Source organism: Megalobrama amblycephala, linkage group LG5 (assembly GCF_018812025.1).
Source record: "Megalobrama amblycephala isolate DHTTF-2021 linkage group LG5, ASM1881202v1, whole genome shotgun sequence".
NCBI lineage: Eukaryota > Metazoa > Chordata > Actinopteri > Cypriniformes > Xenocyprididae > Megalobrama > Megalobrama amblycephala.
In genome coordinates this window covers 2240908-2253534 of record NC_063048.1, presented here as the reverse complement: position 1 = coordinate 2253534, position 12627 = coordinate 2240908, and the positions used below count along the sequence as shown (strand labels likewise).

Genomic DNA, 12627 nt, shown 5'->3' with positions numbered 1-12627 from the left:
CTTTATCTGCATTACACATAGACGAGCAAGAGGAGGAATTTCCTTTGCCACTCCAGCAAGAAAAAGACTTTACAATCCCACTAGATACACAAACACACGCTCAATGTGAGACCTGACATTGAACCTAAAACACACCTAAAATAACTAGTTTAAAAATAATAATAGTTTTTTTTTTTTTTTTCTACCTGATTTTTTTAGCTTAAATCAGGTAGAAATAGTTCTTTAAGGTAACAATTGCAGGTTGCCATGTTTTACAGTGTCAGTCACAAGCGTGAACCATGCGTCTGATGCAACAGAGTCCCGACCAAACAAACGCATTAAACTCACACACACCACAGACACAAACACAGCCGCAAATATCTGCAGAAACACAGCCAGCATTTGCTTTAAGCTCATTAGAGACAAAGCTCAAGTCTTAATCTGAGAGCAATCGAGTATGTGCGGCAACACACACACACACACACAGACTGAAGTGTTCTTAAGATGAGTCTCAGACAGCGGTGTGTGTGTGTGCTGTTAATGCATTATTATAAATTACAGTATTATGTTAGTCAAGTCTGGATGCAAAATAAGAATGCTTATTCTAAATCTAGTTTCATCTGCTCCGTCCTTCAATAACAGACTCTTTGTGAAGCTGCATCACATTGGGACTAAGTCATAAAACAATCTGCACTGAAATGTGCTGCCTAAACTGTTCAGATCAGACTGAAACAATCAGGGAAAATACGGGTGAAAATACACTTGAGCTGCTGGTTTCTAACATTGGAACAATCTGCAGTGTTTTCATATTATATCAAACTATTATATCATTCAACCATACAACCATAATGCTGTACACTGAAATGCTATAGAAACAACTTGCACTCAAGCAATTGCTAGTAAATTTTACAATCAATTACAAAGAAGGTTAAATTGAATTAAATGTGTAATTTTGAAGCAGGAAGACTGACACTGATTCTTGAGATAAGGGAAAAAACATGTCCTACACAAAAGCCCTCTTTATTCTAAAAGATAAATAAATTTGTCAAAATAAAAATGCTTAAAAAGTTACATCTAAAGGAAATCTGGACACTCAGGACATTAATTGCTTTTATCTTTAAATAATTTTGTTAGTATTAATTAAATACATGCTCTATACTTGGAAACCACGTGTAATTTAGCGTGTCATCTGAGAGCATCATGAGGTCACAATGTAAAATTACCAAACAAAGTGTTTAAAATGCAACAAATTCAAAATTATACATTTAAATTGAAAGGCAAAGATACATAATATATCAAACAATACAAAAAGTAAGTCTTGAATTATATTTTTCATAAAAAATGGCTATCACTTTGCATCAACTCCGTCAAGATTTTTTTATAAATCTAAATAAATCAGGCAATGTCATGGTCATCTTTAACTCTGAGGACCCCTTTCCTTTTTCCTGCTCATTGTGGTTCTCACAGTAGAACACATAGGCCTGGAAGTTTATTTTTTTTATATTTTATACAAAAAATCCGTCCATCAGACGTCAACTCCATCAGGTTTAATGTCTGATGGTTGACAAGTGCTCTCAAAAAGTCTATATAATGTGATTTAATATGTTATTTTGCATATGGGGAATTCTTCTAATGTTGTTTCATGATTCTATTTACAAACTGTATATTTGGTCAACACCACCAGTATTTGTCAAATCCATCAGTTTTTGTCAACTCCTTCAGTTTTTGTCAACTACGTCAGTATTTGTCAACTATGTCAGTTTTTGTCAACTCCGTCAGTTTTTGTCAACTCCGTCAGTATTTGTCAACTACGTCAGTATCTGTCAACTATGTCAGTTTTTGTCAACTCCTTCAGTTTTTGTCAACTATGTCAGTTTTTGTCAACTTCGTCAGTATCTGTCAACATCGTCAGTTTTTGTCAACTCCATCAGTATTTGTCAACTCCTTCAGTTTTTGTCAACAACGTCAGTATTTGTCAACTACGTCAGTTTTTGTTAACTCCGTCAGTATCTGTCAACTATGTCAGTTTTTGTCAACTCCGTCAGTTTTTGTTAACTCCGTCAGTATTTGTCAACTACGTCAGTATCTGTCAACTCCGTCAGTATTTGTCAACTATGTCAGTTTTTGCCAACTTCGTCAGTTTTTGTCAACTCCGTCAGTATTTGCCAACACCGTCAGTATTTGCCAACTCCTTCAGTATTTGTAAACTACGTCAGTATCTGTCAACATCGTCAGTTTTTGTCAACTCCTTCAGTATTTGTCAACTCCTTCAGTTTTTGTCAACTATGTCAGTTTTTGTCAACTCCTTCAGTTTTTGTCAACAATGTCAGTATTTGTCAACTCCGTCAGTATTTGTCAACACCGTCAGTTTTTGTCAACTCCTTCAGTTTTTGTCAACTCCGTCAGATTTTGTCAACACCGTCAGATATTGTCAACTCCGTCAGATTTTGTCAACACCGTCAGATTTTGTCAACACCGTCAGATTTTGTCAACTCCGTCAGTATTTGCCAACTCCTTCAGTTTTTGTCAACTCTGTCAGTATTTGTCAACTCCTTCAGTTTTTGTCAACTATGTCAGTTTTTGTCAACTCCTTCAGTATTTGTCAACTCCTTCAGTTTTTGTCAACTATGTCAGTTTTTGTCAACTCCTTCAGTTTTTGTCAACTATGTCAGTATTTGTCAACTCCGTCAGTATTTGTCAACACCGTCAGTTTTTGTCAACTCCGTCAGATTTTGTCAACACCGTCAGATTTTGTCAACTCCGTCAGATTTTGTCAACACCGTCAGATTTTGTCAACTCCGTCAGTATTTGCCAACTCCTTCAGTTTTTGTCAACTCCGTCAGTATTTGTCAACTCCGTCAGTATTTGTCAACTCCGTCAGTTTTTGTCAACTCCGTCAGTATTTGTCAACTCCGTCAGTTTTTGTCAACTATGTCAGATTTTGTCAACTCCGTCAGATTTTGCCAACTCCTTCAGTTTTTGTCAACTCCGTCAGTATTTGTCAACTCCGTCAGTATTTGTCAACTCCGTCAGTTTTTGTCAACTATGTCAGATTTTGTCAACTATGTCAGATTTTGTCAACTCCGTCAGATTTTGTCAACTCCGTCAGTATTTGCCAACTCCTTCAGTTTTTGTCAACTCCGTCAGTATTTGTCAACTCCGTCAGTATTTGTCAACTCCATCAGTATTTGTCAACAGTATTTGTCTGTCAGTCAACTCCATATTTGTCAACTCCGTCAGTTTTTGTCAACTCCGTCAGTTTTTGTCAACTATCAGTTTTTGTCAACTCCGTCAGTTTTTGTCAACTCCTTCAGTTTTTGTTCAACTATGTCAGTTTTTGTCAACTCCTTCAGTTTTTGTCAACTCCGTCAGTATTTGTCAACTCCTTCAGTTTTTGTCAACTATGTCAGTTTTTGTCAACTCCTTCAGTTTTTGTCAACTCCATCAGTTTTTGTCAACTCCATCAGTTTCTGTCAACTCCTTCAGTTTTTGTCAACTATGTCAGTTTTTGTCAACTCCTTCAGTTTTTGTCAACTCCGTCAGTATTTGTCAACTCCTTCAGTTTTTGTCAACTCCTTCAGTTTTTGTCCTTCAGTTTTTGTCAACTCCTCAGTTTTTGTCACTCCGTCAGTTTTGTCAACTCCTTCAGTTTTTGTCAACTATGTCAGTTTTTGTCAACTCCTTCAGTTTTTGTCAACTCCTTCAGTTTTTGTCAACTCCGTCAGTTTTTGTCAACTCCTTCAGTTTTTGTCAACTATGTCAGTTTTTGTCAACTCCTTCAGTTTTTGTCAACTCTGTCAGTATTTGTCAACACCGTCAGTTTTTAACACCGTCAGGTGAAGGTTTTTGTTAATTTAGGAAGAAATGTCTTATTCTTTTTTCAATTCATTGTGTTAAAATTTTAAAACATCAACTGAACTACATGATATCATGTCTGATTTACCTAAGAACATTAGTTGTATATGTATAATGTAATATGTATAATTAAAAGGAAGGTAGAGAATTAAAGAATTAGGAACTGGATTGTTTATAATAACCCTAACCTAACTCAAGAAAAATTTTAGAGAATTTATTTTTTCACATAGCTCCTTTACTGAACACCATTATTACATAATTGAAAACTTTGCACTGTTGTTGGATGGATCAAATTAAAATAACATGCTTTTTAATGCGTCTGACAGAGTTGACACAAATTAAGTGAATGAATGTAAATGTAAATATATCAGTTTAAAAGAAATATATTATTAAATAAATAATAAAAACTTCTAAAACATGTTTTGTCCCTGATCTCAAGAATCAATGCTGAAATAGCATTTGTTATATTAACACTTTTCAAAAAATCATTTTAGCAGTGTTTGTCTGAGATTAATATACTGTTGTAGATCATACAAAGGCTTGGTATCACTGCAGTGAAAGCGATGTTGGTTCTATCAGAGCCTTTACAGCACGTCTTCAGAAAAACAGCCGTCTGTGTAATGTAGTTCAGCTGAGGCTTCATATGCTGAGAATGAGCTCAAGCCATGAAAATGACCGGGTTCTGTTTCCTGTAGCTGAGACGCCCACCGCAAGACGGGCCTAAAAACACACAGTCTCACTCGAACATGGCCGCGATCCATATGTGCTGACTGCTACATGTTTCACGCAGACCAGCACACATCCATGCGATCTACAGCCGCATCTTTCCAGAGTTTGCAGCTAATATCCAGTTTCCTCACGCCACTCGGCAGCAAAAAAGCAACAGCCCTTTTCCCACTTATGAATAATGCAGCCGCCCTCTCGCTCTCTCCCTCTCTCTCTCTCAGGCCTCACATCACAACAAAACAGTTGTCAGGGCTCCCAAGAGTCCATTAAAGTTCAAACAAGCTGTAAAGAAAGCGAGTGAGAGACATCGTGTGACCCAAACGGCTGAGAGAGCCTCCACCCCACCCAGCGAGCATGTGACGATTCCCCATCGCTGCGGATAATTAGGAGTCAAACGCAGCCCGCTCCGTGCTCTCCTCTAATTGTGTTAAAGAGCGCCGTTACCAGGCCACAAACACAGCGGCGGCACAATAGAGCAGATAAAGAATAAGATAGAGGGTCGCTGGGTCTCTGGGGGCCGCCTTTCACTGCTCGCACAGGGTCACAGTCTCAACGCTGATAATGCAAGATGTAATTAATATAAAAGCCGGACACAATAGCGAACGGAGCGGCTAGGAGAGCGGCCGACTTGCTGACACACACCTGCCCTGCCCGTCAAACTTTCATTCAGAGTCGTCACTAGATACAACGCACTTGCAGAAAAACGCATGTCGGATCGGGAATGGCTGCGAATGCTGACACATGCGCATCTTCAGCCCCTGACCTTCTGTGCGTCTGCTCCACACGCAGCTCTGCTGCATTTAACATGTAATTACACAACTGCTCCCAAAACATGTTAAAGGGATGGTCTGAAGCATCTCAGAATGACTATTCAAAGCGAAACTGCCAATTATCTGACGAGAATTGAGAGAGGAGCCTTCGCTGAGCTCGAGTAATTGACAGAGACGTGAATGAATGTTGTTAATGCTGTTCTTTATGACACAGGCGGGCAAAAACACACCTCAGTCATATGAAGATCATATTCTGAAAAAAATTATTTAACATCACCCAATCCACCGCATGCATACACCTACAAAACTCATTTTATGGGTAGAAACAGATCTTTATGTAATTACACTCAGAGAAAAAGGGTCATTGTGGTTCTATGTAGAACTCTACACTGTAAAAAAAAATATTTTCCTGATTTGTTATCACAATCTTTTTTCTTTTGTCAGATCAACTCAGATAATTAATGTGGTTCAGTTAACACAATATTTTGAGTTTCTGTTGATTAAACCAGCCGTCTTCATTGTATTAACTCAAACTTTTAATTTCAATTAACTAAAAATTTTAAGGCAACCAGGTAACTTACTTTTTTAAGTTAAACCAATAATTCTTTTTTACAGTGAGAGTTCTCGACTCAATTTTAAAGAATCCTTTATGCCAAAAGGTTCTATATAAGGATATAATGTCTCACATGATTGCATAATATTTTCACATTTAACGAGTAATTTATACGAGTAAAATATGTTTACAAGCTGTTTAATTCATAAAAATTAATTTTTAAAAATGAATTAAAACTAAATCCATAAAATGATCCGATGATGGAACCCCTCCACCTGACGGAACACTTTAAGCTTCAATACAGAACCTTTTCTGCAGGTTAATAAGATGTCACATTCCATTTTGAAATCCATGAATTTATTAAACTGGAAAACTAAAACCGATCCGAATCATTCTGAAGAGAACAAACCCCAAACACACACACACACACACACACACACACATATCCGTCTGAAGCACTAAGCCGAACTCTACAGAAGCACAGCAACAAGTGACCGTGTGTCCAGACGTGAGCAGTCAAACCCTGATCAAACAGATCTGATCCGTGCAGAGCGTCACTGTCCCACAGCAGAACACGTGCTGCTTCATTAAGATAGGCTGGACGATCTAAACCAATGCACTGATTAGATGACCTGTAAGCTACAGACAAGTAAACATTCTTCATTTATAAAGTGCTCACTAAGTTTATTACATGCAAATGCCCATAATATTATGACACTCGATATATATATATATATATATATATATATATATATATAGATATATATATTTGAGAGAGAGATCACCACGACACATTCATGGGAAATATGTGTGTTTTAAAAAATGGCATGTAAACACAAGCGTCTTATATATTTCCATTAGTGGCTTCGGTAAGTTATTTATTATCAACATAAAAACTACTGACAGCCACAAATAATTAGGAGAAATGTAGGTGCCAAAGGCACATGTCACAATATTGACGATGACAGACAGCATTGAGGCAAATGTCAAAAACACAGAGAAAGTGCTCAACATGTTCTGTGCTGCACTTTTTTAAGTGCACATATGTGAAAATGCACAAAGATGAAATTCATTACAATGTAAATTAGTACAAATTATTAACAGATTATTAGCTAGATATAGCCGTCAGAACAGGCAGATATAATTTCTATCATTTTAAAAAATTCATTAAGCAAAGCTTTGATTTTATTTCTATAACAGAATGTTTTTAAAGGGCTGGACATCCTGACAAAGGCCTTGCATACTCTGACAGCACTATAAACTACACTCATAGAAATGTAGTATAGTAAAGCCATATTCACAGCCAGCAGCAGCAGCAGAGAGAGAGAGAGAGAGAGAGAGAGAGAGAGCACAAGGCATGTCCTTCATCCCCAGCAAAGCAACTTTCACCAAATGATGTAGCCCCAGGCAAAATATATTAAAAATGCATATCAAAGCAAAAAAATGGATGAGATAGGTACTACCTAAATAAATTTGCATATCCAGCTATCAAACTGCTGTCCTCAAACATGCAAAAAGGGGTAGAAACGCCATACAATAAAGTGCAAGACCCATATGAATTTAAGAAATCTAATCCTTGTAATTTATTTAGATTTGTAATATAATCGCAATCGTTTCTGCTGAGCTGAACATCAGGACAGTGTGTCGCTTATGAAGTATGTGAGGCAGCAACAGGCCTGCAATCATTTATTCTCATTAACAAACACAGCCGCTCGTGCACACTATGCAAATGTGTACCTCAACACACACACACACACACACACACACACACACACACACAAAGATCTCTGTTACACACACGAGCTAATGCACTCATATACTTACACATTTACACACACACAGCCAATAAAATAGACTAAAAATAAGCCTTCACTAGCAGTCGAATAGATATTAAAGCTCACAGCTACAAAATCCTCTGCAACTCAATAGCGTTAATCATGTAAGAACGTGCGCAAGATATCATGTTTTCAATGATAAGCCGATAGAAATTCTAGGCAACAAACCGCTCGAAAGAAAATGACGTAAAGGGAATTCGAATTTCGAACCCAAAGAGTCTTAGATGCATTTTCGAACCACGGTCAGTGTTCCGAATGAACTTTCATTTTTCATTTTGTCATTATCAAAATGAAACCAATAACAAACAGCAGAGATGGAAACAACAGCGTGTCTTTTTTTTTCAAACGCATTTTTTACACTTGAAGTGAGTTAAGTAGGCCTATATGTGGAATTAAATGATTGTTTGAGTGTTTTTCCCCGGTTTTTAATCGATCAATTCAGTAGATTGACTTTAATTCCGTATAGTTTGAGATTAACCCAACATATGCTCAAAAGCCTCAAATCTGCTTTAACTCTTAACAGGCTTGATCTGCTGCTGTTGTGAGCTCTATATATCCCGATCCTCAACACATGCACGCGACTGCAGGACGCTCGATATGAACTACACGACGCGGAAAACTTTCTTTTCCCCAACATTTCATTCACAACACCGAAATCAACGCGTTTAAACAAAGCCGATGTCATTCTAAATATAACGATTCTGAGTCATCGTTGAATTGACAATAATGGAGCATGGGGCCTGTAAAACGGACTCAAACCACAACAGAAATCAATAAGAGGCAATTAAACAAATCAACAACATCATCCTTGCAAATTACGGGGAAGCACATTATAAACTTGACTGTGCAATACTTTAAACAAAATAGTGTTCATACTCACATAAAACGGTCTACTAAACTATAACTCCAAGTCTCAGTTATTCATTTGTTTAAAGCAGTCATTTGCAATTCGAGATCATTATGTACAATGCAACAGCCCGAATGATACCGAAATACAAAACATAATAGAAGCGACACCAACTACTAGCGTTAAATATAAATAATGGAGATATTGTCAGACACACGCCGTGTTTGCTCACAATACACAAGTTCAGAGGAATCGCTGAAAACTTTCTGCACAGTCCATTTTACCATTCAAGCTGATTTAAAGACATCTCAACTTATAGCCTATTTTATCACTCACATTAGCCTACTATTTTAGGGTATACAGTGCAGACAAAAAACAATTAAACCATCCGGTTACTTACATGATCGGCTAAGTTAGTTGAAGATCCCGAGAGTTCCTCGTGGTCTGATTTTGAGCTGCCATCTCGTTCATCAATTACTAAATCTATGGGCATTTTTCCTTTCAAACAACTGATGTACCGATGGCAGAAATTGTCGCAGAGTTCGTGCACCTTGAGCAGAGGAAAGAAAAGCTCTTTCAACAGCCGGTCCAGAAATAAGCACAATTAGAGGACATTATGAGCAAAGGCAGGAAAACAATAGAGAAATTGTAGCAATGCAAATGATTCTCCAGAGACCCACGCAACAAGTTAATCGACAAAAATAAACGCTGGAGAACAACAAATAATATTCGAAAGTCTTAGTTAACATTTCGCATAAACTATAGTTGTCCGTGAAATTGTTCATTTATTTTAAACAAGTAAGAATATTTCTGTCACATAATTTCCGCTTGAACAAACATCTACGGAATATGGATTCAATCATATGAATTATAATTAATTGATACAATTGTGTTAATAACAAATTACTTTCGGGGTAATTTGATCAAATAATAACGTTATTTTTTATTTCATCAAGAAGTACCAAATCTGAATTTAATTAATTAAAAAATAATGATAATAAAAATAAAAATCACAGATTGGTGATGAGCGCAGGAAATTCATCCAAATTACTTCTAAGAGTAAATCAATCCAAATCAATAAAAATTACCTTTTCTAACTCCAAAAGATGAAACCGTAATACTTGTATGGCTTGTATCATCTGTGAAGAGAAATGGACGTCGTTAGCTGTATTCCTTCTTTACATTTTGATTTTAATTTTCGTTACAAAATATTTTGTAGTGAACAAAAAACATCCCAATAATAAGAAATAATTCAAGAGTTAATGATGTACTCGAGAACTATTATTTTGGATATTTAAAAAAAAAATGCACGTGGAATTATTGGCCTGTGTAAAGTGTTAAGGGGTCGATGGTGATATCAGCCCAATAATGAGTGATTTTTAACTCTAATACTCTCCACTTCAAACAGTCCTGTCACACATCAAATCCCCTCGTATTTACTTGCACTATCTCCATATCCAAAGCAAAAAAATCTAGCAAATAATGAGTGACACTTATTTAAGAGATCTCGATTGCACGGCTATTGTGAAGACAATCAGTGCTGATGTGTTATCTTACCAAATTATCCAATTCTGGATTTGAAGAAAATAAAGGTTTTTCTGCGCGGACCTAAAACACAAACAAATAACCGGGGTTAATAGCAATCGATGAGAATATGTGGAGCAATTTAATAAATGTGTTTTAAAGATGCATAAAAATTCCAATCGTTACTAATCTGGTTAAACACTCGTTAAATATAAAAGCATTGATGGAAATATTGTTAGCGGTCTTAAAATGAAATGGACGATTGCTTCTATTTTTGTTTATTTTAATGTCTCCAACACGTATGGACAAGGGTAGATGAGTCGTGAGTGACCTGTTTGGCGAAGACAGCGATGTCCTCGTTGAAGGAGTCGGAGGAGCACACGTCTCCTCCCGCCACCCCGGGCTCGCGGGGAGTGCATGTGGCCAGCTCGCACTTCTCAAAGACCAGAGCCAGTAGAGGAAACAGAGGGTGACTGCAGGAACAACAACACACGAACCTTTCAGAGCGCTCGGTTCAGATTTCACCGACGAATAATACGAGGAAGAGTGTGTAATAGTTCGAGGAATAATTCGGCTTTGAGTCCTGAAAACAAGGCGGCTTAAGTGAAGCAGAAATTTGAAACATTCAGATACTACAGTTGAGTAATTATTTATGAAAAAAATAAGTGCGAGAGTGGCAACCATGTCGGGTTTTGTACTGATTATGAACTTAAGTGAAATTAAAGCTGCAAGCTGCCGTCATAAATTTAAGAGCAGAAAATAAGTGCCAAGTAAGAAAAAGGCCCACAAATAAATGTACAAATCAAAGTGAAGTAGATTAAAATTGTGCCAGCAATTCTGGCAAAGCACCCTATACAGAAGAAATATTATTAAAGTTATGGAAAAACTATTACGGGAAAGAGAAGCCGCCCGAAGGAATTCACGGATCCGATATTAATATGGAACTCACCCGTAAATTTGATCTTTATCCCTCTTTAACACGTCGTTGACAGCCGAGCCCATGCTGGTGGGCATGACATTGGGATGGGGGGCATGTGTGCCGTAATGCTGGCTGGCGTGGAGCGGCGGTCCGTGATTCAGATGATGGACCTGCGGGAGCGGCCGAGGCGCGTGAGGATCCCCGTACATACCGACCCCGTCCATGCCGCCGTAATGAGCCAACTCATCGTACTGAAAGAGAAGTAGAAAGTCACAATAAAACACAATGCTGCAGAAGAAAGAGCGATAGCGTGAAAAAAGAAGAAGAAAGGCGTCGCGCAAGACTAAAGTTTGCTGGCATATTTGCTCGTAATTACCAAAAACATTGTAAAGTTGTGCTTCCCCGAGTAAAGCGTGTCTTTAAAAGCGGAGCTCGGGCGATGAGACGCGGCGAATATTCCCAACAAAGTGCGTCAGACTGAAGTAGTTTTGCGCGTGAGGCGACAGTCGAGGCCTGTGATAGATAGTGTATTAGTGGAGGTGAGTGTTGGAGATTTTAAACCTACCCTTTGCGCCATCAGCCTGCGCTCCAATAAACCTCTGGATCTGTGTCGTAGATTTAATTTCCCAGTCCGCTCACAAACTCATGCGCTCCAAAGATCCCTTTTTCAAGCAACTTGCCGAATTCTCCTATTCTCCAGTATGGCTGAGAAAGAGCGCAGGCATCGGGAAGAGTTTTGCAATTATTCTTCTTTTCCTCTTTGCCCCCCAGAAAAGAAAGAAAAAAAAGTCAAGCACCAAACTGAAGGTTACAGCCGGCCCATCAACAACCTGCATGTAACTAAACTGTCGTGTCTCATGGCTTTTTGCCACTCCAGCTGTCAATCAAAGCCAGAGGTTGTCAAGGTAATGAATGAATGATGGTTGGTGATGATGTTCAAGAGAGGATGAATCTTTTTAGCCCCGTTTTCATCCCACAAGTCCCTGTCTTCTTTATGCCTCCGGTCCGCTTTCTTGTTTTATTACTACTGTATAAAAAAAAAAAAAAAAAAGGGAAAAGAGAAGAGTTTTTTTTAAAAAAAATGCGGCGATCTCTTGCGCGGTCTGAGATGAGTGAGTGTCAGTGAGTGTTGGCAGGTCGGCCGCTCGCTCGCTTATAGAACACAGTGAGTTGAGCTGCGCGCATCGGCGGGAGAATGAAATGACGGAAGCCGGAAGTGGCGCTGAGCACAGCCAGTCCTGCACGAGCTCCACGCCAAACCCTGCGCAAGAGGCGAGCGTCCAGTGCGCGAGGGGGGAGCCACCGCAGATCCCACTCACATACACTGAGAAAATGAGACACCGCGCGATGGGCAGGCATCCAAACGTCGAATAAGCATTCAAACAGTATCTTTATTGCACAAAAGAAAAAATATTTTAACACGACTTTTTTGTGTAATGCCTACAACTGATATCGAGTGTCATATCCCCTTGCACAAAAAATGCTTATTTAGACGGACCCCTTTTAAAATAAAGTGAACTTTTCCACAAGGGTGAAGGAAAAAAAGAGTTTTTATGGAAACTATCTTTAGCCCAATAGCGTTTCGAGATTGAAATGTGAGCCGTGCATCGCGCTGCTCA

The 12627-nt window shown here is 38.3% G+C and overlaps 1 protein-coding gene across 7 annotated transcripts in view; it reads right to left on the bottom strand.

Annotated features, from left to right (window-relative positions):
• meis2a (Meis homeobox 2a) overlaps nt 1-12290 on the bottom strand; it is a 73692-nt gene extending 61402 nt beyond the window's left edge. For 5 of the 7 annotated variants that reach the window (XM_048190365.1, XM_048190369.1, XM_048190368.1 and 2 more), the window contains exons 1-6: nt 11574-12290; nt 11039-11259; nt 10421-10562; nt 10123-10173; nt 9654-9704; nt 8966-9115 (exon numbers count right to left, since the gene is read on the bottom strand). In XM_048190365.1, coding sequence (XP_048046322.1) covers nt 8966-9115; nt 9654-9704; nt 10123-10173; nt 10421-10562; nt 11039-11259; nt 11574-11585 — 627 coding nt within the window. In that variant the 5' untranslated portion in view covers nt 11586-12290. Of the gene's footprint in view, nt 1-8965; nt 9116-9653; nt 9705-10122; nt 10174-10420; nt 10563-11038; nt 11260-11384; nt 11545-11573 lie in introns of those variants that run through there. The other 2 variants (XM_048190372.1, XM_048190367.1) reach the window with 2 other exon arrangements.
• Nucleotides 12291-12627: the final 337 nt, after the last annotated feature.